General features: G+C 48.6%; 1 protein-coding gene across 3 annotated transcripts; it reads left to right on the top strand.

Moving 5' to 3' along the window:
- Positions 1-319: 319 nt before the first annotated feature.
- On the top strand, positions 320-26,660 carry SP2 (Sp2 transcription factor). Of its 3 annotated transcripts, XM_059907600.1 has the most exons (8): positions 325-385; positions 1,924-2,036; positions 14,252-14,328; positions 15,135-16,109; positions 22,499-22,811; positions 23,670-23,844; positions 24,058-24,251; positions 25,543-26,660. In XM_059907600.1, exons 3-8 carry the CDS (start codon positions 14,266-14,268, stop codon positions 25,641-25,643), a joined length of 1,821 nt encoding a protein of 606 aa, XP_059763583.1. In that variant the 5' UTR covers positions 325-385; positions 1,924-2,036; positions 14,252-14,265; the 3' UTR covers positions 25,644-26,660. The 3 variants fall into 3 exon arrangements, with proteins under 3 accessions (XP_059763584.1, XP_059763582.1, XP_059763583.1); XM_059907601.1 differs by lacking the exon at positions 1,924-2,036 and having other exon boundaries at positions 320-385; positions 15,135-15,986; XM_059907599.1 differs by lacking the exon at positions 1,924-2,036 and having other exon boundaries at positions 320-385.

Raw genomic sequence — 26,660 nt, 5'->3', positions numbered from 1 at the left:
AATACAAAACCACTCCTCAGCTAAGCCCCTCCCCATCTAGCTTCCTGTTGCTGTCCATCAACTACCTTGTAGGCGGGACTTTGCCTCCCGCCAGTTGGCTGGCAAACATGTCGTTCACTCTTCAGTAGGCTTCCGGTTGGTGCCCTCTACCGTCCATCAGTGACATTTCACAGTTCTATTGGCCAAACCAACGTCGCTCTAGGTGCCTCTCTTTGATTGGTTGGTGGTGCTGTCGGTCCCCAGTGTACCGAACTCTTATTGGTGAACGCTGCCGTCGCTCGGGCGGTGGCGGGCTCCGGGATTGGCGGGTGCTAAGCGGGCGGTGTCAGGCTCTCGGTGGCGGCGGAGGCGGCGGAGGCCCGGGAGGAAGATGTCGTAATGAGCGGTGGGTCCTGGCCGCTGCCGGCGGGGTCTTCCCGGCTCTCAAGGGTCGGGAAGACGGGCAGAAGCCGCAGGGAGGAGGAGCCGGGGCTGGGGGTTCCCCCCTGGGGCCGGGCCTGGCGCCGGGGCCCGGCTCCGGGAGGGGCGGGGAGGGAGGATTCCCGCCCGGAGGAGGAGCGGGGCTGGCCAGCCAGGCGGAGGCACCCGGAAGGGGGCGTTCGACTCCCCGCCCCCTCCGAGCCCGCTGGGCTGGAGGGCGGCGCTTCCGGGGGCTGGCGAGAGGAGCGGGCACCCAGGCCGGGCCTGGCACCCCCTCCGCCCGGTGGCCGACCCGCGTGAGCGCTGCCAGGCCCGGAGACGTTGCCTGGGTCTGCTCTGAGGAGGCGGTCGACGTCTTGTGCGCTTGTTCTGTGTTCGGGGACCCTCTTGCACTCTAACTCTAGGTGCCCATCCGCAATTCAAGGTTCTCCCGTGTGCAGAGAGGGGCGGGGGAATGCTTGAAATTCCGACGGCGCCAACCACATAGGCACTGCTGGGCGTGGAAGCCAACCTAGTTAGTGATGTATCCCAGTCGAGAGATGGTGTCAGGACACGAGGGCACTCCCTAGGCAGATGATCTCTCGCCTTAGACTGCGGAGTGGGCAGAAACCTTTTAATATTTTCACTTGCATCCTTGAACCTGCAACTAGATTATATGCCAGCTCTTTGCAGAATTGTGAAACGTTTAAGAACTTGTTGACAGAGCTCCCAGCCTGTTAACCTGACATCCCGGGCGGGGGAGGGAGGGGACTGCTGAATCCCAAAGGTCAGGAGCAAACCTAAGGAATGACAGAAGAAATAAAACAAAATGGATGCTTACTTTCTTCCTCCACCCCACCTTCGTCCCCATTACGGTTCTCAGCCTCCTACCCATGCTTCTTGGCTTATGTTCCTGGTGGTTTTCTAATTTTAGATGAAAAGGAACTGCGTCTTCTCATCTGGGCCATTGAGAAACTTGTCCTCACTTCATTCCTTGGTTTTGATTCCAATATACTGTCATGTCTAATTGTTTCTTAATTAACTTGATCCAGAGGGACTCAGTCTGGCTTTTCTCAGTGCACATTCTCCCGAAGTTTGTTTCTTCTGAGGCTACTTCTTGCTCACTTATTTGTTTTCTTAGAGAAAGGGAGGGAGGAGCCGATAGTTCTGCTTTAAACAATTGGCCCATGGTCCCCCGTTACATGGGTTTCATTGCAGATAGAAGGGTGATGATTGTTGCAAGGTACACTGGCAATGCACTGTCTAAAACTTGCATCCTGTACCCCAGAAGGCATTAAGTATCACAGTGGAGGGCTAAGTGTTGAGTTGGTATTTTGGATAAGATTTTTTGGGCTAGAAAGTTTAGGGTGTTGGCCAGCTCACAGTTAGGCTTTGAAGGGAATGATGGTGGAGTCCACACCACAGGAGTAATTTTGATTTGATAACACAAAGAAACCTGTTGTCTGCAATAATGAATATAACTGCAGTGTCTTGTTTTGTTTTAAATTCTTGTGTGCGATGAAGGGGGCGAATCTGTCAGACAACCTATCAATTGGGCTGATGATGTCAGTGTTCCAGTGGCTTCTAACAGGCATTAATACCTGTTGGAAATGGATTCTCATTGGCTGGGGCGATTGGTAAGTTTTCTAATTCTGGTTCTTCCACTTGGTTGTACAGAGGCTTAACCTCTTTGTTTAAAAGCAGCAACAACAACAACAACAACAAAAAGCTGGTCTGACATAATTATGAGCCCCCTGAGCTAGGCTGCTAAAGACACAGTCTCTTTGCCGAGGAGACCCAAGTAGAGTTAGTTCATAATTGGAGCGTCACCTGACTGCTCAGCAGGGAGAACTGACTCCAGGAGGAAGAGTTTGGCCTCACTGTTGACAGCACATAGACTGGCAGGCTCTTTTCTCTCAGATTCTATTAAGTTTGGGCCTCTGGAGGCTTGTCAGAGGAGAGAAGAAACTTTAAGAAGATTCTGGCAAATGCCTGGGTGAAGGAGCCTCATGGCATGACAGCAGAGAGGACAGTTCATTTTGATATCTTTGGCCTTGAAATTTCTAGTTCTTCTGTTGATGAATAGCAGCCTTTCAGAGAAGTTACATAGTCTCTTGTACCCTAAACAGTTCTTTGCTATAGGTATGTGATCATTCCCAAGCTTGATTTACGCAAGTATTGCCCAACCAGGGCCTTTTTGAAAACATTTAAGCTTGTTGCAGCTAACCAGTAGACCTTGGTATTGGCTTGGGTTTAGCGGTCTTCTAGACCTTGCTCACTCCCATCTATATGATGGAAATGTAGCATGTTCTTCTAAGACTTACCTTTATCCCTTCTCTGTAGACACACAAATTGGAAGCCTTACTTCCAAAGATTGAAAAACTTAGGAAATATTTTGGAGGAGATGGAACAATAGCCACAGAATGAAAGATGCAGAGAAACACTGGGTGTGTAGAGTATCAGAAAATGTAGAGATGTGAACACTTCTGAGTTTAAATGGTTACATTGTCCAATCTGAAACCTTGTGGGCTGCAGACTTAGAGCAAAATCTATTTGGAGAAGCTCCAATATTTTCTTATTAGTGTATTGGGTGATACATCTGGAGCGTCCCTTTGAGCAGCTTAACTGGATTTGTGAACGTCTTCCCAGCAAGTTCTAAGCGAGGACACTTGGTTTCCGTGGTGGGCTGGAAGCCAAGATGGGCCGAGAAATGGACACCATTATGGAGTACATTTGTTGATGTTTTTGCTTTTTTGTTTTTGCTTTGCTTTTGTTTGGATCCACGTGCAACTCCTCTTGTGACTTCCTTCTGTTGAAGGAAGGGAAAAAAGCTTTCTCTTTATTTCTTCCTTCATAGTGCCAGCACTTAGATCTTTATATTTCTGAACATAGTTGAAAGTTTCTTTCTCTCTGAAGAACTACTTCCTTGGTTATCAGATCTTTTTTTGGCTAGCAGCATTCTCTTAGGAGACCTCAGGGTGGGGAGGTCTCACTTTGCTGTCAGTTATCTGTTGGAGCTGGGTGGAAAGATGAATGAAGTGGGTAAAAACATGGGGCATGTGAAAAAAAAAAAAAAAAAACATGGGGCATTACTAACTTAAGGGCACTGTCAGCTTGAGTAGGAAGGAGATTAGAGATTGCCCTTGTGGAGATGTTCCCAGGTAGCACTGGTTGATTTGTTCCAGTTGACAGGATTCCAGAATGGAAAACTGATTTTTCTACTGCCTCACTCGAGGCTGAGAAGAGAGCCCAGGAGCAAGCTGAGTCAGCACTGGCAGCTTGAGGGACGCTACCACTTCCACTGCACGTCTAGGTCGCAGTCTTTGCGGATGCTCTGAGGCCACCACTAGCATAGGGGATTGCTTCTCATGAGGATGGGCTTCGAGCTGGCATGCTCTTGGGAGATGAGCTCCACTCAGGAGCAGAGGAGTGTAAAGAGCTAAGTGCCCTGTTTTGCTGCTTCTCAGTTTACCCTCTGTGAGCAGCTCCAAGCAGTGTTGAGATGTCAGGGCTGTTTGTGTCACGGGAAGAACATGCTTGCAGACCCAGCTGTTTGAATCCTTCCTTTGGCCATTTCCCCAAGCTATAGTTTGTTTCAGCATCGGAACTGCATGCTGTCCCTAGCCAGAAGCGCCACCACACTGAGAAGTGTTTGTCCCCATGCTGTGATTTAGGCTGTTAGGTGGTCTCTTCATCTCAGCCATGCAGTGAAAATGGCTCAAGAACCAGCAGGCACTGGCCTCCACACTCCCAAATGTCCTCTCTCCAGAGCTTCCTCTTTGGGGTGTTTGTTACCTCTTCTAGGGGACTTGGTGGAATCACAAAGCTGCCTTTCAGAGGGTGTAAATAGGCAGTAAGAGACAGCAGGCAGGGCCACGTGATTGGATGTGGAATATTTCTGCCCCTGGCCAGTGTCTAACTGGGAGTCTTCTCAGACTAGCCTCAGAACAGACCAAAACATTTCCCAGCCATCAAAAAAGTAAATGGTGAGCCAGCCCTCTCGTCCCAGGGGAAATGAAGTCACTACTCATTTCAGAACCGATCGTAGCCCCGGATGAACGTGTGAAACGACTCACAAAGCAGAGAGCACGTGTTTGTGCCTCATGATATTCTTTAGTGGGGAAAAGTATGTCTTGGTTTCTTTTTTTCTCCTGTTTTCGACAGTTCTGAGGCCCAGTATTTTTGTACCATTTCCTGGGACTGCTTCTGTCAGAGTGAAGAGTTCTCACCATCCCCTGCTGGCTGCCCCGTGTCCCCACTCACTTCTCCAGGGTCCCTTCCAGTCTGATAGGATGCAGACTAGCAAACGACACGGTCACGTTTTCAGGAGAGAGATTCAGGGTGGAGACACATAAGAGGTATTCAGACAGCAGGTACGCACGTCGTCTTAACTCACTTGGAATAGAACTTCTTTCCAGTACTTGTTAATTGAAAGAAGCATTGAGATGTGGTGCCCGGTGTGTGGTGATGAGGTATGGGCTTTGAGAGTTCTGTCCAGGAGAAAGACCAGACCATGCTGGTCCACGCACAGGCTCTCGTCCCCGTGTGAGGTGACTGGCAAAGTTGAGTTTCTTCTGGGACTGGATCGGCAGAGCTGACCTGGTGAGTGGATCCCAGCCTAGTGCCAGGATATGCAAGTCTGCAGGTTTTCTTCTTTGGTTCTTAAATTCTACTCAGGCTCTCCTGCTCTGCAGCCTCCAGGATTCATTCATTTATGCACTCAACAAGCATATATCGGGCACTTGCTGTATGCCAGGTTGTGGGGTGGGCGGGTGGGGGGTGCATCACTAAGTAAGACAGAGAGAAGTCCCTGCCTTTAGGAAGCTTACATCTTAGTGGGAGACAATAAATAAGGCTAACTAGTAGATACTAGACAATGAGAAGCGCTAAGGGGAAAAACCAAATAGAGGACAGGAGAAGTGAGAGGAGCGGTTACATAGGGTGGTCCGGGAGGGGAGTCTGAGTAAAACCCTGAAGGAAGGGAGGGATTGAGCCAGGCTCAATCTGGGGAGGGGGTGGTGAGAACTCAAGCAGAGAGAACAGCAAGTACAAAGTCCCTGAAGAGGGGCCATACCTGGCATGTTCAGGAACAGCAGGGAGGCCAGCGTGGCTGAAGCGGTGAATGAGGGAGAGTGACAGGGATAAGTCAGAGAGGTCACATGGGCCCCTTATGTGTCATGATGTGGACTTTGACTCTTACTTTGACTGGGAGACGGAATGTACTGGGGGCTCTGAGCAGAGGAGTAACGTGATTTCATTTAAGTTTGATGGATCTCTGGATGCGTGTTGAGAATAAACCAGCAAGGACAAGGTCAGAAGCCCAGCTAGGAGGCTTTCGCAGTTATCCAAGTGAGAGATGATGGGGACGTGAACCTGGGTGTTAACAAGAAGTGGTTGTGAAAGCAATCAGAGTCTGAACATATTTTGAAGGTAGAGCCGAAAGTGTTTACTGACAAGTGTAGAGTGGAAAAAAGAAGGGTCAAGGATGACTCCCAAGGTTTTAGGGCTGAACAGCTGAAAGGATGGAGTTCTATTCACTGCCGTGGGGGAGTCAGAAGAAGGCACAGAATTAGGGAGATAACAGGAGCTCTGTTTGGGGCTAGGAAGATTTGAGTTGCTTATTAGTACATCCAAGTGGAGATGTCAGTAGGCAGTCAGATATACAAGTCTGAAGATATAAGTTTGGGAGTCATCATTATATAGAATCTATATGTATTATTGGTTTCTAAAGCTCTGAGACTAGATGAAATCCCCCAGCAAATAGGTGTAGACAGAAGAAAAATAGGTCCCAAGACTAAGACTGAGCCCTGGAGCAGCCCAACCATTTAGAGTTTCAGACAAGGACCCAGCAAGGGAGTCTTAGAAGAAGCAGCTGGAGAGGTAGGAGGCCACCCTACAAGCCAAGTGAAGAAATTGTTTCAAGATAAGAGGGGCCAGCTGTCAGATCAACACCAGCTGAGGTCTAAGAATTAACCATCGGACTTGGCAACGTGGAGGTCACTGGTCGTGGGAGCAGTTTTTGTGGTGTGGATGGGAGGGGGCAAGCTGGCTGGAACAGGTTCAAGAAAGACTAGCAGGAGAGAAATGAGGGACAGCAAGTATGGGTGACCCTTGCAAGGAGTTTTGCTTGAAAAGGAGAGAAATAATGGATCTTGGCTTATAAAGGGAATTTTAACTTCTTGATGTAATTGTGGACTCACATCAGGGTCACGGGCTGAGGCTGGGGTCAAAGTTGGGAACAGGGAAGACAGGATGGCTCAATAACTGGGTGGAGACAAGATCTCCATTCTTTAGCCTGTGGCATTAGCCACGCCCAGAACTGTTCTCATTTCATGGAAAGTCAATGAAATTCCTTTTACTGTTACGGAGCTCTTTATATGGTTATTATAGTTGTTGGAGATTTGCTTCTCAGAAATGCTCAGAGCAATTTGGAGTCTTTCTTGATCCTTTCTCCAGCTAAGCTTATTCTCTAAGCCCATTTGTCAGCTCCCTTTGAGGTCCAACTTTGTTCTCTAAAACCAGCTGTGGCTTGCTTTTCCCTCACCAGCTCTGAATTCTTCCAGGCTAGGCAACTGGAAAAGACTGGGCTTAGGAACGGTTTTGTTGGCTTCAGGCCCAACTGAGCTGACCAAAATAGCCAGCAGGAGAACTGTCTACACAGAGTGAAATTCCTCCAGGGGAAGTACCGTAGCAGACAGCCAAGATGGCCATAGCCAGGGTGGTAGGACCCCACAAGGCAATAAAAACCTACTACCCCCAGGCTTGGCTGTGGAGTTTGAGCCAAGTTCTTCCCCAGAGCCTGCTGTTGTGGTATTTCTTTGGATCCCTTCTCTCTCAGCCCGTCTCAAGAGTAGTAGTCTCAAGTGAAAGACCAGTGGAACAGCCCCTAGTCTGATGGCCGGGGCTCTGGGGTCCCACCTGAGGCCTCTTCCTGTTACGTGGTGCTTGCTCCCTGAGTCAGCCTATGGAAAGAGCCCTAGAACAGAGCTGCACTCCCTGCTCCGTCATGGGGGGTGGGGGGAGTTCTGTGAGGGGTGCCGTGGGGCATATACACTGGCACAGAGCAGGGGCACTTGCCCCAGACTTGGGGAGCAGGAGGGAAGATGTCAGGAGAGTTATAAATGAGCTCTGAAGAGGGACCGGAGTTGGCCAGACAAATGGGAGCAAGTGTGCTTAGGCTCCGAGTGAGAGAGAACATGTTGTAGTTCCCGAAATGGAAAAAACTGAAGTGTTTGTCCGGAGAGTTGGAAGGGCAAGAGATAAAGCAGGAGAGGGGGAGGTGCAGGGAGGGAGGGGGCGGCTTGTTTCGGCCTTTATAAGGTTATCTTAAAATCCTTTGGAAGCTATTGAAGGATTTAATGTGGGGAGTAACTGTGTGGGATTTACATTTTAAAAGAGTCTTCAGACCAGATGGTGGAGGCTGGATTAGAGGTGGCTAGGCCAGAGGCTGGGAAGCCATTTTGAAGGCTTTGGGCCGAAGGTGGTTAACGCCAGCATAATGCAGATGGAGAGAGGTTTGTATTTAGGAGGTGGACCCAGGAGGACTTGCTGACTGAATGGTGATGAGGATGGCGTTCAGGTTTCCTTGTGATTGAGAGGCTGGTTTAACCAAAAATATTCATCATTCATTCAGCCTGCAGGCACTGAAGTGTCGCTGTGCTGTGTTAGGCTTGATGTAGCAGTTCAGCGGTGAAAACAGACCTGGGCCACCCTTCCATGAGTGTGGAAGAGAGACATTAAGCCCATGATTATTTAATGGGTGGTGAGTTACCAGCGGAGTTAACCTCATCTCAGGGGTCCTGGAAGGCCTCTCTGAGGAAATGACATACCTGTTACATTACATAGTGGGCTCTCCGGGGGGGAAAAAAAACCTGCCTGAGACCTGAAGGGTGAGTAGGTGTTAGCTAGTGAAGAGAGAAGAAGAGAGCTCTAAGCAAGGAAAGGGCAGCGGCAGAGATGGAGGCTCTTCAAGGATCTGGAAGGAGGCCCGTGGTGGCTGGGGGTGAGAAAGCTGGGGAGAGATTGGGCAAAGGTGACAGCTCAGTGTTGGAAGTTCTGTGGCCAGCCCAAGTGGAAGGCCCACAGAGGGCTGGATGTACTGGTGCGCCACTCAGAGGGCAGATGTAGGCCATTCATAGACCTGGGAGTCCTCAGCCTGTGGAAGGTACCTGAAGCCATGTGAGTGGGCACAGTCACTCATGGAATGGGTGTTGGGTGAGAAAGATGATGTTAAGGAACATCTGTATTGAAGGGGTGGCAAAAGGAAGAGGAGCCCACAAAGGGAAGAGTTGGCCGGAGAGGTAGGAGAAAATCCATGAGGATTTCAAAGAGGAGGGAATCGTCAACGGGTCAGAAACTGCTGAAGGGGGTCAGTTGGATTTAACAATGAGGAGGTCCCTCGTGACCTGGGCAAGTGCAGTGTCAGTAGAGAGCTGGGGTGAAAGTCCAAGTGAGAGAGGAGGGGGAAGCAGAGTGCTGGCAGCTTTTCCACTAAGTTTGGCCGAGAAGGGAGGAAGCTGTAGCTGGAGGGACGGAGGTGCAGATGAACGATCTGTATGTACATCAAGAGCCGGGACACTCAGGGGATGCTTTTCCCCTGGTTTTGGAATTAAATTGGCTTCCAGCATGGGGAAAAGGAAAGTCAGGTGTGGTCCTATCAGGCACGGGATGCCTCCCAACCCCTGTCTGGAAGGCTTGTCTGATAGCCTTGGAAATTTTCCTTGCAGCCTAAGAGAGCTACTGTTGCTTATGTAGTAAATCACCGTAAAACTTCACGAGCCAGGGGACTGTTGAGAAAGTTTTAGCCAACCCAAATTAATGAAAGTCTGAATGATAGCACTCTGAAGGAAATGCAGCCTTTTCTTCCAAGAATATGCAATAACCCCATTTACCAACATTGCTAAATGTAGGTTTCAGTGAGCAGGTATAAACTGCTGTTAAAAGCAAATGGTACGATTGAAACAGTGGCAGTGGTATAAAACAGTTCCCTAACTATGCCTTAGAGTCCCTTTGCAGGCTTCATACACTATTTAGCCTCGCTTTGAATAGTATGAAGGAAAAGCTAAGCACAATTTATGTTCAAATTATACATTTTAAATATAAGGCTCCAAATTAATGAGGTTCTAAAGTACCTTTGAATATAGTCCTGCAGTTAGGCATCTGTGCTACATTTTTTTTTTTTTTTTTTTGGTTGCATTGAGTCTTCGTTGCTGCGCACGGGCTCTCTCTAGTTGTGGCGAGTGGGGGCTACTCTTTGTTGTGGTGTGCGGGTTTCTCATTGCGGTGGCTTCTCTTGTTGTGGAGCACGGGCTCCAGGCGCGCGGGCTTCAGTAGTTGGGGCACGTAGGCTCAGTAGTTGTGGCTCACGGGCTCTAGAGCGCAGACTCAGCAGTTGTGGCAGACGGGCTTAGCTGCTCCGCGGCATGTGGGATCTTCCCGGACCAGGGCTCGAACCCGTGTCCCCTGCATTGGCAGGCGGATTCTTAACCACTGCGCCACCAGGGAAGTCCCAGCCACCAGGGAAGTCCCTGTGCTGCTTAACCACTGTTCATTTCCAAACACCAACTGGAAATGCTGCTTTTCCCTTTCATGGGTAATCCCAGGATATAATTCTGCAGTGGCAGGGAGATTAGTCTCTGTTTTGGTTGCCCAGGTCCACAGCCCAGGGGCCACAAAACTCTGAGTGGCTCTAGGAGAGATACTTAAAACCACTGGTTTGAAATCTGGAGGAGTATTTCAGGGGCCAGCCGGGAAGGCAAATGAAACCAACCAAGACAGTGTGGGTGGAGCGCCCACAGTCTGCAAGGGTGTCAAGACTCTGCTGTAACTTATTAACTGAAGAGCCTCTTAGCCCAGCCCAGTCTCCAGACAGTTTGAGTCCAGGGTGATAATGACTGCATGGGGAGAGAGGGAGATGGGAAAGGGAGGTGAATAAGCACTGGGCCAGTTTTCATTTTGTTTGCATTCTGTCCTGTTCTAGTGTCCTTCAGTTTCATAACAGGGGATGTCTGAGGGAGAGTCATTCACCATTTTTAGCTAAGTGAACCTGAGCCCAAGGGAGCCTCCTGGGAGAGCCCCTGCCTTCCCTTCCCAGCCCTGCCAGCAGCTAACTCATCCTGTGTTTTCATCGGCAACATGGTTTGAGGATTATAAACAAGTTTAAATTCTCAAACTAGATCATTTAGTCCAACTTCCCACCCCATCTAGACATCCCATCTCTGACAGAGACACACATCCTGCCTCTGGCTAAATGATTCCAGAGAAGGGAGAACATTACCTCAGGAGGCAACTGATTCCATCTTTTGAAAGTTGTCCCCTCTAATAAACCAAAATTTCCACCCCAAAGTCTACCCATTGAACACATGTATGGAATAAACACCCTGGTGGGTATCGCTCCTCTGGTGTCCTGGTCACCACCATGGCTGCCCTCCTCTGAACGAGCTCCATTTGAAAATCCTCCTTTCAAAATGTCCCTCAGGACGGAACCTGACACTCCAGATGGGGCCCGAGTGCAGAGCAGATGAGGACTCTTATTTTCTTCTGTGACTGAACTTCTGGAAATTCAGTCCAAGATTGCAGTAGCTTTTTCAGCCACCACATCTAGATTCTAACTGCTTTCCATTTAACTTTGAGTCAAAACCACTGGGGCTTTTTCTCATGAGAACCGCTAGTAAGCTCTGTCTTCCTGTTCTATATGCATGTGATTTTTTTTTCTTAACCCAAGTGCAGTGTTTACTCAGCTTCAAAGTTTAAACCACCATTTATTGATTACCCCCTGTGTGCTCAGTGTTTTTCATATTACTGACGCCTCCTAGAATCCTGTAAGGGTGACATTACGTCTGTTTTACAAACGGTGCACTGAGGCTGGGAGAGGAATGCCTCAGCCATCCCACAGTCTAAATTCTCATTTCGGTCTGGAGCCTCATGCTCTTAAGCACTGCACATACCAGTTTTTTAAGATCTCTTTGAACCCTAATACAGACACCCATTGTGTTTATAGTCCTCAGTTTTGTGACATCCATAAAGTTAATTTGCCTTCTAGGTCTTTTGCATGGTTTCCCAAACTTGGGTGGTGGAGAGACTGCTTTGAAGCCGCGTTTTCCAGCCTCTAGGGCACAAAACCAATTTAGTGAGTCACAACCGGCATTTTAAAAAATGAAATAGAGTAGAAAAATACCAAAGCCCATGACATGTAGCAAGGGCAAATTTTGTTTCAGGAAATTCTTATTACATCAGCACAGGACAGGGAAGTGTGTGTGTGTGGGGGGGGGGTATATGCGTACACTGGGTCTTGATGTAAATTGTTTTTATGACTGTGGTTCATGGTCTAAATAGTTTGAACACTGCTCTAAAGGGAAAATGTTTTTCAGTCAACTTAGATTGTTTTCATTATAAGGCTGCAGCCTTAATTATGTATGCACATAAATCTGTTTATCAACTCATCGATCTAGTTCCTATAAAATTTAATTAAATAACTACAGAAAAGCCAATAAAACTCAAATCAACAACATCATTTTGGGAGGAAAACAGTTGACTGAACCCAAATTGCTGCTGTCAGTGTAAGCACAGCGCAGACTTGACATCCGGGCTCCTTGAGTTCCGCATGCCCACCCTGCAGTGTCTAGTGCCCAGCAGCATGGTCTTTCCAGGCTTCTGAAGAGCCGTCATTCCTCACTTTGCACAGATGTATCATGAATTACATGTGCAGAATTGAGTTGTCTTAATTAGCCCATGTAGTTAGAGTGGTGCCACTTGGTACCAGTACAGTTGTAAACACACACACAGGCCCAGAAATGTGCAAACCTTGGTTAAGCAGCAGTCACCCAGCGATCTGTAGTATATGTTCATTTTTAAAAGATGATCATCACAGTGAAAACACAAGAATAAAACATTCTGGTAGAGAAAGCACAAACCTCCGAGGAGAAGCCTGCATATCCTGGTCCTGGCATGCACCCGTAGTTTGAGACCCTGGTTGACATCGTAGCAGCAAACTGCTCAGGATGGCCTGGCTCTCAGCACTTAGGTGGAGGCATGTTCAGCTTAGCCCCCAAACCAGACTATCATCCTGCCTGCAATTCTCTCCCTCCTCGTTCCTAAGAATACTATGAACATTTCAGTCAGATGCCTTGTTGTTATAAAGTACACAGTGTATACCATTCTCTTGATGTAGCCAACCAAAACCCCCAAAAAAGAAACAGGTTTGTTCAGCATGACTTGTTTTTTGGCAACCCCACGCTTATTCTTTGTGATCACTGCTTCCTTACCTCAGTAATTGTAGTTGCTGTTCAGTCATTTGTTCTAGGATTTTGCTAAGGATCAGTGTCTGTAATATTTCAGGATCCACATATATGATTTTGCCCAGAGCTCCCCTCTGGCTCCTCACACAGTTTGCAAGTGTGCCTGCAAAGTGTCTCCCTACTCTGGAGTGCAGTTCATGTGGCCTAGGGCCTGGAAACCATTTAAGGCTTTGATGAGCCTACTGTACTTACCTGTCCTGGGTTGCAGTTCCCGCTTTACCTTTTCTTTACCTTTCCCATTTAAGAATCGTTCCCCCAAAGAGAGAAGCCAGAGGCAGCTGAAATGTGAGTGGCTCCGCCTTCTTCCTGACCTCTGCCTGTCTTCCTCCTGCCGCATGCCCAGCAGGGGCTCCATGCCTGAGTCATTCTGCCTCTTGGAGTCTCTGAGTAATACCCTTCCTGTTTCAGTACCTCCGGAAACCTCCTTTCCAAAGGTCTAAGATACAAGTCTGACTCTCTGCCTGGTGTTCTTTTCCTTAGTGATTTATAAACTATAAGATGGCTTAGATCCTTTCCCCCCACATTCTCCTGATTTCCATTTTACTTGTATTTCTCTTAGATCAGACTTAAGTTCAGAGTAGAGATTCCTTTCATTACTTCCTCAACGTTCTTTATTTTCCTTTATTTAAAACGAGTATAGTAGAGTGTATTCGTTGTGGGGAAAATGAGAAAATACAGAAAAACAAAGGGAAAAATTCTTTAAGTGAAGAAAAAAATCTACCACCAGGAGATAATGGCTTTTAACATTTTAGTCCCCTTTTTTTTTTAGACTTTTTCCTGCTATATTCATATATAGAAATATATACACATTTAAGGAAAAATAGGATTTATTATATTTTCATCCTCATTATATTCAGTTATTAGCTCTGCTAATCTCAGTGATACCTATGGGGCTATGCCTATTATCCTATGTAAAACTGTAAATTCATTTAAAGTAATTACCTGTGTGCTATATGTAATCTATACCTGGGCCATTGTGCTTATGTGGTGAAGGCTGAGCATAAAGCGCTCAAGACTTTTGCATGGAGTGGGTGTGTCCTCCTTGACGGGGATCCTGGCCCCGAGATGCTTCTTTCCCAGGCTGGCTTGGCATCTGGCTACAGCAGGAGTGAGCAGGAAGCCTGGGTCAGAGCCACAGGATTAGCTGGGGGGTTCCCCCGCCCACCGTATAGGGGTTCCAGTCTAGCTGGGGAGAGTCAGCAGTACCCGGCAGAGAGGGCTCCATTAGGTGGCACAGCGTAGTTTCTGAAGCCAGTGTTATTATAATCTCGGTATCTTCACATTATCCTAGACTTTATGATGGTTGGAGGAGGCGGTCCGATAGAGGCAGGACCAGCTATCCTCACAGCCTCAGGTGGCTGAGTCTGAGAAAGGGAGAAGGTCATCTACTGAAAGAGTTGTAGGGTTGCTAACCTTGAGTGGGGAAGTGTGGGGAAAGGTCCTTAACCTCTCATGGGGAAGCAGCCCAAATAGAGGCAAAAAGAAAATCCGAGGCAAGGGGACTTGGGTTCTTTTCGGGCATCACGGGTATTACTCCATCTCTTCTCTTCCAACAGATCCACAGACCAGCATGGCTGCCACTGCTGCTGTCAGTCCCAGTGACTACCTTCAGCCTGCCGCCTCCACCACCCAGGCGAGTGGGCGATGGGCTCTGAGGGTTGGGGGCTGCATCAGCCTCGCTGAAGGACTCACTGAAGCTGACATGAGACCGCAACTGAGCTCTGCCCTGGCTAACTATAACTCCCCGAGGCAATGAGACCAGGGAGGGTTCAGTTTTCCACTTTTTCTGAACTAAGAAACTAGGGCCACTCATCTAAGGTGCCACAGTTGAGTCAGGGGGAAAAGCAGAATGAAACTCAAGTCCTTTCCTCCAGACCCCACTGGCCATAAAAGGAAAACAGAGACTGTGTCCCCGCACCCTGGAGGCTCTTGCCTTGTAGCTTCGAAAGAACAGCCCTCCTTGGTCGAAAAAGTCATGTCCCAAGCACTGGAAAACACTCTTCCAAAGGGTTTATTCCTCCTGTCCCCCTCCCTTTCTTTTTCCCTCCCTCCCTTCCTCAGTCCTTCCTCACTTGATGACTCAGTAAGGTGGGCTAACGGAGCTCCATCTATAAGCTGAGGGTGATTCCGTGTCCCCATTAGACACTATCAGGCCAGTGGGGAGTAAGTGGTCGGTCAGCCCATGCTGTTAGTTCACCCCGTCAAGGGGTGCTTCTGGGGAGTTCCTTCCTGAGAAAGGCATTTCTCACCCTTTCTCCCTTAATTTCTCAATGGAGAAACCAGCGGGGAAGGGGAGACAGGGGCCACTGCCGGGAGAGGATGCTGGCTCCCTGCCCGCCAGTGGGGAGGAGCCTGCGAAGAGGAGAGGATCTTAGAGGGCGGGGCGGCTGGGCAGCAGGCCTCATGTCTCACTCCTTCTCTCCACGTGGTGTTTTGCAGGACTCCCAGCCATCTCCCTTAGCCCTGCTGGCTGCAACATGTAGCAAAATTGGCCCTCCAGCTGTTGAAGCTGCAGTGACGCCTCCTGCTCCCCCGCAGCCCACACCACGGAAACTCGTCCCTATCAAACCTGCCCCTCTCCCTCTCAGTCCCGGCAAGAATAGCTTTGGAATCTTGTCCTCCAAAGGAAACATACTTCAGATTCAGGGGTCACAGCTGAGCGCGTCCTATCCTGGTGGGCAGCTGGTGTTCGCTATCCAGAACCCAACCATGATCAACAAAGGGACCCGATCGAATGCCAGTATCCAGTACCAGGCGGTCCCTCAGATTCAGGCGAGCAATTCTCAGACCATCCAGGTACAGCCCAATCTCACCAACCAGATCCAGATCATCCCTGGCACCAACCAAGCCATCATCACCCCCTCACCATCCAGTCACAAGCCTGTCCCCATCAAGCCGGCCCCTGTCCAGAAGTCGAGTACGACCACCACTCCGGTGCAGAGCGCGGCCAATGTGGTGAAGCTGACAGGTGGAGGGGGCAATGTGACACTTACTCTGCCTGTCAACAACCTCGTGAACACCAGCGACACCGGGGCCCCCACTCAGCTCCTCACGGAGAGCCCCCCGGCCCCGCTGTCTAAGACTAACAAGAAAGCCAGGAAGAAGAGTCTTCCTGCCTCCCAGCCCCCCGTGGCCGTGACCGAACAGGTGGAGACGGTGCTGATCGAGACCACGGCGGACAACATCATCCAGGCAGGAAACAACCTGCTCATCGTTCAGAGCCCTGGTGGGGGCCAGCCAGCTGTGGTCCAGCAGGTCCAGGTGGTGCCCCCCAAGGCCGAGCAGCAGCAGGTAGTGCAGATCCCCCAGCAGGCCCTGCGGGTGGTGCAGGCGGCATCCGCCACACTCCCCACCGTCCCCCAGAAGCCCTCCCAGAACTTTCAGATCCAGGCTGCTGAGCCGTCGCCTACTCAGGTACCACGCACACCCTCTGCACGCGCCTCCCTCTCCTCCTCAGCTCTAAACGGCTGATGCTCCATCCCCACTGGCTTGCTTTCCTAGATGATGCTGATGCATCTCCCGACCTGACCTGAGTGTTGGGAGTCAGTACTGTTTGGGGTGGGTAATAAGTGGCCACTTCTGCCAGTTCATAGGGCCTCGTACTGCTTATCTTTAGAAATCAGATGTGACATGCCTATGTACCTATATTTTGGAAACTTTCTTTATGGGAGTCTTTTGGCAGGGGGATGAGTAGCAGGCAGATATATACTTTTTAATAATAAAGTTTATTTTTTTATTCTAGAATTACATACTCCGAATGATAGCAAGAATGAAAAAATTCTAGTCAGAACCATAGAATTTGATGTAAAGTAAGAAAACCAATGAGAAAAATGTTGATCATTGTTAATGACAAAGAAAAAAAAAAAATTAGGAAGAAGCACCCTAGCTTCATAGCAGGAACATTTAGGATAGATTCCTCTGGGATGCTAACTTCAACAGGAACTTATTTTTGGCATTCATTAAGGTGCTGTAATACTAAAATTTATTTGGCTTTGCAGGGCAGGTTTTATGCTTTGTGTAAGCCTAGTAAATGCCAGAGATTAGGCCCATGTTGAAGATGAAGAACCTGGAACTCAGAGAAGTTACCCAGTATCCAGCTCTCACGGAGCACAAATGACAAAAGAGCCAGGATTCAACTCAGATTTCTGACCTACACTTTTGTCCTTATTCCACCCTGGCCCACCCTGGCTCTTGTGTGTGGCAGGGGCTACACTTAAAATTGTACAAGGATTTTTTAAAATATAAAAACCAGCTCCTGCCATGGAGGAATTTATAATCCAGCTGTCTGTAGAGAGAACCGAGGCATCAGAGTGACGGCAGTAGGGAGTTGTGTAGTCTCCCAGGTGGAGAAGTGCCCTTGAGTTTGAGCTGTGGACATAACGGACGCACAGGAAATCTGAGGCCTGCCCTCAAGTGCCTCCTCCTTTCTGGTGTATTGCATACTGCCAAGGGGTTTTCTATGAATCGTGGCCTTCTGTGAATGTGAGGCTCCCTTATCAGACCTACCTTAAAGGTGAAGAACTGAGGCGATACCTGCTGCTCCTCCTCGCAGTGCCTCCCCTCCCTTCCCTGAGGTCCTGTGTCTCGAGACTGATGGAGGCAGGGCTTAGAACCAGGTCTTCCTAAGGAAATAAGCATACGTATGCAGAAAGATTTAGCTACTGCATTACTTTGTAATGATGACATAGTTTTCCAGTATCCGGAGGTGAGGTGCTGTCTGTTACCCAACTGTAGATTTAGGCTGTTTCTAATCTTATCGCTAAATAAATTCCTAAAAGTGGGTCAAAGGATATGCACGTTTTAAAAAATGTATTATACTCTGTATCAGAGAAATTGGCAATCCTCAGCCCTGAGGTCAAATCTGGCCCATCTATCTGTTTTTGTAAATAAAGTGTAATTGGAACACAGGCATGCCCATTTGTGCGGCTTTTGCACCACAAGGCAGAGACCTCACGACCTGCATAGCCTAAAATATTTACTCTCTGCCCTTTACAGATAAAGTGTGTTGACCTCTGCTCTACATTGTGGGAAAGAAAATGTTCTAGTAACAGAAACTTCAGATATGCAGAAAATAGCAATGATTTGCAAAAGGGGCACATACCAGAAAATTGAGGATGAGATGTGTATTTATTAAGAGATAACATGGGGTTTGTTTGTTTGCTTTTTACTGAGAACCACAGTCCTAAATAATCCAAGGATCAAAAATAACCCCAATCAAAATCACAGCAGAATTTTTTTTTAAACAAGTGACTTTTCCCCCTGTATCATTTGAGTGTAAGTTGCCACCATGCCTCTGTTATTTCCAAATGTTTTATAGAAAGTGTGTAATTCTTATACGCAAGGAGGACAACAGCACAACCTTCAAACATAGGCAATTAGCAAGTAAACACACTGATGTCTAATTCAGACCCCATTCAGGTTGCTCATCACTTGCCGCAATGATTCCTTTGTGGCAAAAGGATCTCATCCAGTATCACACATTCCATTTAATTGTCATGTCTCCTTAGTCTGTTTTGACCTGGAATAGTTCCTCAGTCTTTACTTGATGTTCATGACCATGACACTTTAAAAGGCCAGTTACTTTGTAGAACGTTCCTCAGTTTAGGTTTGTGTGATGTTCCCTCATGGATAGATGCAAGTTGTACACTTTTTTTTTCAGAAATATCAAAGAAGTGATGCTGTGTTCTCACTGCATCCCAAAAGGAGGTGCATGATTTCGATTTGTCTCAGTACTGGTGATGATTAAAGTGATATTTAGCAGGTTTCTGCACCTTAAAGTTACTTTTTTTCTCTTTGTAATGGATTAGTATTTTGTAAGGAGATACTTTCTGTGTAAATATCTCAGTCCTTATCAGACTTTTGCCTACTTATTTTAGTAGCTTTTATTGTGATAGAGATTTTCTTTTTTGGCCGGACTGCAAGGCATGTTGGATCTTAGTTCACCGACCAGGGATCGAACCCCAGCCCCTTGCAGTGGAAGCACAGAGTCCTGACCACTGGACTGCCAGGGAATTCCTGTAACTTATTCTAAAATAAAAAGTTAATTTAAAAAAATCTCTTATCATGGGACTTCCCTGGCGGTCCTGTGGTTAAGACGCTGGACTTCCACCATAGGGGGCCTGGTTTCAATCCCTGGTTAGCGAACTAAGATCCAACATGCCTTGCTGTGCGGCCAAAAAAAAAAAAAAAGTTACATTTACAGAAAGGTTGCAAAGGTAGTACAGAGTGTCTTATACCTCTCACCTGGTCCCCCACCACCACCTTGTTAAACATCTTACATACTGACATTGGCATGTTACTGTTCACTAAACTCCAGACTTGATTGGATGTCACCATCCAATCAATTAATCAATTATGTGCTTTTTCTGCTCCAGGATCCCATCCAAATACCACATTGCACTTGTGGGCATATCTCCCCAGGCCCCTCTGGTTGGATAGCTTCTTAGTCTTTGTTTTCCATGATCTTGACAGACAAGAGGCACATTGGTCAGGTATCCTATAGAATATCCCCCAGGCTGGATTATGGGTTTTTGGAAAGAATACCATGGAGACGAAACGCCTCTTTTCGTCACATTATATGAGGGGTACACAACATCTCTGATGATGTAACATCCCTGATGTTAACCATTATCACTTGGTTAAGGTGGTGTCTGCCAGGTTTCTTCATTCATCAAAGCTGCTACTTCTCCCTTTCTCAATTCTTTGGAAGTGAGTTGCTAAGTCTCCCATCAGGGGTGGGAGTGGGGGTGACAATTAAGCTCTACATCCTGGAAGGGAAAGTATCTGTATAATATTATTTGGAATTCTTCTGTAAGGAAGATTTGTCTCTTTTCCATTTATTCATTTATTTATATAAATTTATTTATTTATTTTTGGCTGTGTTGGGTCTTCGTTGCTGTGTGCAGGCTTTCTCTGGTTGCGGTGAGCAGGGGCTACTCTTCGTTGCGGTACGCGGGCTTCTCATTGCGGTGGCTTCTCTTGTTGCAGAGCACGGGCTCTAGGCATGCAGGCTTTAGTAGTTGCAGCACGTGGGCTCAGTAGTTGTGGCTCATGGGCTCTAGAGCGCAGGCCTAGCAGTTGTGGCGCACGGGCTTAGTTGCTCCGCGGCATGTGCGATCTTCTCAGACCAGGGCTCGAACCCGTGTCCCCTGCATTGGCAGGCGGATTCTTAACCACTGCACCACCAAGGAGGTCCCACCATTTATTTTTTTATTCGATCATGTATTTATGTCAGTAGAGACTCATGTATATTTATTTTATACTTTGGGTTACGATCCAGTACTGCGTTACTTATTTTGTTGCTCACATTGTTTCAACTCTGGCCATTTGGAGCTCTTTCTGGTTGGTTCTTGCATCTGTGTGACATACTCCCAGTCTCTTTTTTTTTTTCTTATCAGCTTTTTTTAAAAATAAATTTATTTAAATTTTATTTATTTATTTTTGGCTGCATTGGGTCTTCGTTGCTGCGCACGGGCTTTCTCTAGTTGTAGTGAGCAGGGGCTACTCTTCATTGCAGTGCACGTGCTTCTCATTGCGATGGCTTCTCTTGTTTTGGAGCACGAGCTCTAGGTGCGCGGGCTTCAGTAGTTGTGGTACGTGGGCGTCAGTAGTTGTGGCACGCGGGCTCAGTAGTTGTGGCGCACAGGCTTAGTTGCTCCACGGGTTGTGGGATCTTCCTGGACCAGGGGTCTAACCCGTGTCCCCTGCATTGGCAGGCGGATTCTTAACCACTGCGTCACCAGGGAAGTCCCCTTTTCAGCTTTATTGAGGTATTCACATACCATGAAATTTACCCTTTTAAAGTGTACATTGCAGTGGGTGGGTTTTAGTGTACTCATGGAGTTATGCAACCATCACCACTATCTAGTTTTAGAACATTTTCATCACCTCAGAAAGACCCCTTTAGTGGTCACTCCTCATTTCCCCCTTGCCCCAAGCCCTGGCAACCACTAATCCATTTTCTTTTCTTTTCTTTTTTTTAATAAATTTATTTATTTATTTTTATTTTTGGCTGCATTGGGTCTTCATTGCTGCACATGGGCTTTCTCTAGTTGCAGTGAGCAGGGGCTGCTCTTTGTTGCGGTGCGCGGGCTTCTCATTGCTGTGGCTTCTCTTGTTGCGGAGCACGGGCTCTAGGCACATGGGCTCAGTAGTTGTGGCTCGCGGACTCTAGAGCGCAGGCTCAGCAGTGGTGGCATACGGGTTTAGTTGCTCCACGGCATGTGGGATCTTCCTGGACCAGGGCTCAAACCTGTGTCCCCTGCATTGGCAGGCGGATTCTTAACCAGTGCGCCACCAGGGAAGCCCTAATCCATTTTCTATCTCTATAGATTTGCCTCTTCTGGACATTTCATGTAAATGGAATCCTACCATAGGTGATCTTTTGCAGCTAGCTCCTTTCACTTAGTACACTGTTTTCTAAGTTCATCCATGCTGTAGCAAGTGTCAGTACTTCATTCTTTGTATTTTCCCAGCCCCAGTCCTGGGATCAACCATTTGTCCTAGGAATCCTAGTTCCTTTTATTGGAGGATGTGATAACAGTTTTTTAAATTCTATCATTTTCTTCTCCATTTGTTTACGTCAATATGGATTCATAGGTTCCTGTTTTATTCACTGAGTTATAATCCATTAGTATTGTTATTTTGATGTTCAAATTATCCTATGTTTAGCCAGTGGGAGCCCCTCCAAGCTGGCTCTTGTGTTCTTTTCACATGTCACCACCATTCTTTGAGCATTTCCTTACTTTCTGGTATAAGAGGTGTTCCAAGGTCTTCTTGTACTTCCCCTGACCGCAGTCCTCGAATCAGCTATTTCTCCAAGGAGCCCTGGTTTCTTTTAGTGGCGCATGGGATTTAGAAGCTAAGAGCTGGGTGCTAGGTGAGCTCATTGCTCCTGGAGTTTTGCTGCTTTCAGCCTTTCTCAGTGGACACAGTTAAGAAGAATATATAAATATACCTATACATATATATGTAATACCAAGATAGATACAGACATGCACACACATATATACATACATTTATATCTATATTTCTCTATTTATATTGAAACCTAAGAGTTTTCCATCAATACCTCTAATTCCCATCCAATACCACACGGTTCATTCTCGTTCTCAGGCTCTAACATGCATATTTTTAAAGGCTTTGGACACATATTCCCAGATATCCCTCCAGCAAGCCTAGACCACTTCACACCCCCTGACGTAAGAACACGTGCCTATTTCCCTACTGTCTTAGCAACAATGAGCATTATGTTTTATTGTTCCATCCTTGTTAGTATGAATTGGAGAAAGACAGTAGTCTCTCCACTAATTGTGCCTCCTAAAGGCTGTTTTCATTGCTTTGATGAGCATTCACAGCACATCTTTTGTGAGGTCATCATTTAGCTGCCTTCTAATTCTTCAAGTCGGAGATTTGGCATTATATTTTTCCATGCTAAGTAAATTAAATGTTTTGTTTCAAATCAACAGCATTTGTCAGCTTAGTACAGGGATGCCATCAGCCCTTTTTGTTGAACACCAACAGTGGGCGAATGTAGGCCTGGGCTAGTTGGAGAAGACTTGGGTGGACAAAAAGGCACCCGCTTCTCCCTTGGGCAGGGAGATGATGCTGCATTGAAAGGGGGCAGGAGGGCTTCCCTGGTGGCGCAGTGGTTGAGAGTCCACCTGCCAATGCAGGAGACATGACAAGAGTGTTATACCAGGGAATGGATGATATAAACATTCTTTAATGCAAAAAAAAAAAGGGGGGGGGCAGGAGCCAGGGCTCTCAGGGGGCATTGACTTTTTCTCTCTGGCCCCTCCCAGGTTTACATCCGTACACCTTCTGGTGAGGTACAGACGGTCCTTGTCCAGGACGGCCCCCCGGCAACAGCTGCGACCACCTCCACCACCACTTGTAGCAGCCCTCCGTCCCGTGCTGCCCATCTGAGCGGGACCAGCAAAAAGCACTCGGCTGCAATTCTCCGGAAAGAGCGTCCCCTGCCAAAGATTGCCCCTGCCGGGAGCATCATCAGCCTGAACGCAGCCCAGCTGGCAGCGGCAGCCCAGGCCATGCAGACCATCAACATCAACGGTGTCCAGGTCCAGGGTGTGCCCGTCACCATCACCAACACTGGCGGTGAGGGAAGGCCCCCGGCCCCAGGCGTGGGCAGCCTTGAGTTAAGGTTGGAAGGAAAGGAGGGAGCCTTTGGACTGGCTTGTGCTGCACTTCTCAGTTCAGTGGTAACATTTGGTGATATTTACAGTATGAAAGCAGCCTTGCACATAATCAAAGGAACATTGTAGGTACCTAGCACAAATGGTTCGTTGCATTCTTTAGCTGGGTGAAGGGCAATTTTCAAGGTAGTGGGAGCTCTCTGAATCTCCTCCCTTCGTCCTTCAATGAATTTCCAGCACTTTATGCATTTGGTTTAGTGGCCTGCGAGGAGTCCACCCACAGGCACTCCCCCTGCTTTGATGGCTTTATGCAAGTCCTAGAGGGCTTGATTTGTTCCAAAGCCCATAGAACTGTCTCTCCCTCTGTTAACAGAAATCCCTGGAGACTTTCCTGGGAGCAGAGTTGGTGTCTCACAAGGGCCTAAGGCTGGAGGAGATTCTGGAAAAACACTCCAAGACCCATGTGGGCAACGTCTGGAAGTGAATTTGGCCTGTGTAGTATAGTGGTTCTGGGCATTGACTCTGAAGTTGACTGGGTTCCCATCCAGATTCTACAAGTTCTACATGTGTGATCTTGAGCCTCAGTTTCTTCATCTGTAAAAGGGGGATGATAGTACCTATTTCATGGGGTTATGAAACTTAAGTGCATTAATACATTTAAGATCTCTAAAGTGGTATCTGGCACATAGCAGGCTCTCAAAAATATTAGCTGCTATGACTGTCAACCTTACTATGTGCAGGAAGGAAGAAGGGGGTCAGGCTCCCTCTTCTGCCCCTTTGGGCTTCCTCACCCTGAACTCTGCCCCACTCCTCCCCACAGGGCAGCAGCAGCTGACAGTGCAGAATGTTTCTGGGAATAACCTGACCATCAGTGGGCTGAGCCCCACCCAGATCCAGCTGCAGATGGAACAGGCCCTGGCTGGAGAGGCCCAGCCCGGGGAGAAGCGGCGCCGCATGGCCTGCACGTGTCCCAACTGCAAGGACGGGGACAAGAGGTGATTTGAGGAGACGGGCCAGGCGGCCAGCCTGGCGTGTGTCCTGTTCCCCAAGCCCTCCCTGGGACACAGACAGAGAGGGGACCAGGTAGCGGCTCCGTGCTCTCCGACCTGACCCCACATCCTCTCTCCATCCTGTCCCGCCCCCATCTCTCTACCTCCCGCTCTTTCTGCTTCCCATTCCCTCTACCCCACCCTCAACCCAATTCCCAGGTCTGGAGAGCAGGGCAAAAAGAAGCACGTGTGCCACATCCCTGACTGCGGCAAGACTTTCCGTAAGACGTCCCTACTGCGGGCTCACGTGCGCTTGCACACCGGCGAGCGGCCCTTTGTCTGCAACTGGTTCTTCTGTGGGAAGAGGTTCACACGGAGTGACGAGCTCCAGCGGCACGCCCGCACCCACACAGGTCTGCTCCCCTCCCCTGCGGCACCCTCCAGCCCCCCCGCCCCTCCACTCCGCGCTTCCGCTCCCTGCCTCTCTCCCCACCCCCACTCCATTGTCCTCAGCGACATGGAGACTCCTGGCCTGGCCAAGGAACTGCGGCACTGAGCGAGAGCTACAGACTGTCTCCTCGGGGTGCAGGACTACCCGGAAAGTCTCGCAAGCCATTCCTTTATTGCAGTGTTTCCCAAAGTGAGGTCAGTTGCGTTGCACAGCCTTGATGACTTCTGCCATAAGCTGCATACTTGTTTAACTATCAGTGGCGTCTTGTGCCAGGCACTATACTACACATTCTACCCATTAACTAATTTAATCCTCATAACGACTCTATGGGGACGGTACTTTGATTGTGCCCATTTTACTGAGGCATGGAGAGGGGGCCGGGTCACACAGCCAGTGACTAGTGGAACTGGTTCAACCCAGGCCCTCTGGCTCCCAAGTTCACGCTCTTGGTCACTATCCCACATTGCCTTTCCTACTGTTATTTACCGAATGATTTTCCTTAAATCACTTCACTATTTTTACTTACTATTTTTTTCACTATTTTTACTCTTTTATGTCCAGTGCAGTATTATTTTTCACATCACAGGCTTGGGATCATAGCTAAGTGTTTTAATGTACTGGCAAACAAATACAAAACTATAAAGTAGAAAATCGTTCATGCATCTACCACCCAAGATTGTCCTGGGTGTCTCCAGTGGTCCACAGCACATGCTTTGAGAACTGCCGTTCTGGCAGATGCCCCCAGTGAGCAGACGCCTGTCCTGGGCCTGGGGACACGAGGCCCAAAACTCGGGCTCCTGGCCAGCGTGGCGGGGCAGGTCGCGCCCACCCTCTGCAGGCTGCAGAGTAAGTACTCAGAACAGCAGCAGACCCAGCCCGGGTGTGTGGCTCAGTCTGGCAGGTCAGAGGGGAGTGGGGTTTTCCTGTGAGGGGGAGGACTTTGAGCCGGGGTTAGTCAGAGAGACAAAGATCAGAAGAAAGTAGGTGACAGGCTACACGGGAAGCGTCCTGGGTGCAGGCGCACAAGTACAGCGTTTGGCACGGCACAAGGAATGGAAACAAAGTAGACTGGAGAGTGATGGGGGGGAGGGGGATGAGGACTGACAAAGGTTCACATCAGTGGCTCATGGGGAGCACTGTGTAAGCAGCAGGTAGGCCGGTGACACGGCTTCACAGGTGCCCCTCACACCTCATGTGTGTGCCTCCTTTTCCGGGGCATGGCACTGTGACTGACTGGCATCTCCTCTTCCCAGGGGACAAACGCTTCGAGTGTGCCCAGTGTCAGAAGCGCTTCATGAGGAGTGACCACCTCACCAAGCATTACAAGACCCACCTGGTCACGAAGAACTTGTAAGGCCAACTGAGGCGGGAGGCCTCGCAGATTGCAGACCCCTGCCTGTGTCCTGCCTGGGCCCCTGGAGGAAAGAAGGCCCACAGCTGCCCTGGGCCCGCCCTCGCCCCTCCCTCCTGTTCTGCGACTGTCCCCACAGGAAGGGACTCTACTGCCCCCATACTCACCTCCTTCTGAAGCCCCTTGGCTCCGCCCTGGCCCTCCCCTCTCACCACAAGCTCCCGGCCTGCCCAGACCGTGGACAGTGGCCGTGCCCAATGAGACGTTCTAAACCAGGACGAGTGGGAACCCTTATTTCCAAAGGAAAAACATGAATTTCACTCCGTCGAGGAGCAAAGTGAGCCCCCCCTCCCCCAAACACTGCCGGAGTCGCATCGTGCCATGCCCCTCCCTCTCCTGCACCTCCCTGGCCCCCTCAGCCACTGCAGGTGCCCCGGGGCCCTGCACCCAGGGCACCACTGGCATCCAGCTCCACCTCCGGAGAGGCTCCAGAGGCCGCCTCCACTCCACATGCCCCTGCCCCACCCCAGCTCTCCTCCAGCACATTCCAACTTTCTATTTAAAAAGTAAAGCTACCCACGGACTCCCTGATTCCCCCCTTTTTCTATGGAGAAAGTTGCCTTATACTCTACTTCCGATGATGAACACTGTGTATTGTGTGTGCTTTAAAGAAGTTTTATTTAATTGCTCCCTTCTTCCTGTTCTTGTTACTCACCTCCCCCATGCCTGCTTTTAGTTTAGGGTTTTTGGGGGGCAATGATGAGCATATCAATTTTTTTCTCACTCTAGTAATTCTCTTTTCTAAACGACACAGCATTTCAACTCGAATCTGGATTCAGATAAAACACCTTCCCATCCTGAACCTCATCCCTCTCCCCCTCATCTCACCCACCCCAACCAGCCCAAGCCCTACTTGTGTACAGTGTATATTGTAAAATAGACAGTTGTGTCTACTACATGTTTAAAAACATATTGCTTGTTATTTTTGAGGCTTTTAAATTAAACAAAAATCCAACTTTA

This window comes from Balaenoptera ricei, chromosome 20 (assembly GCF_028023285.1).
Source record: "Balaenoptera ricei isolate mBalRic1 chromosome 20, mBalRic1.hap2, whole genome shotgun sequence".
Taxonomy (NCBI): domain Eukaryota; kingdom Metazoa; phylum Chordata; class Mammalia; order Artiodactyla; family Balaenopteridae; genus Balaenoptera; species Balaenoptera ricei.
The sequence above is the reverse complement of the archived record's forward strand: the minus strand, read 5'-3'. Positions and strand labels throughout refer to the sequence as shown.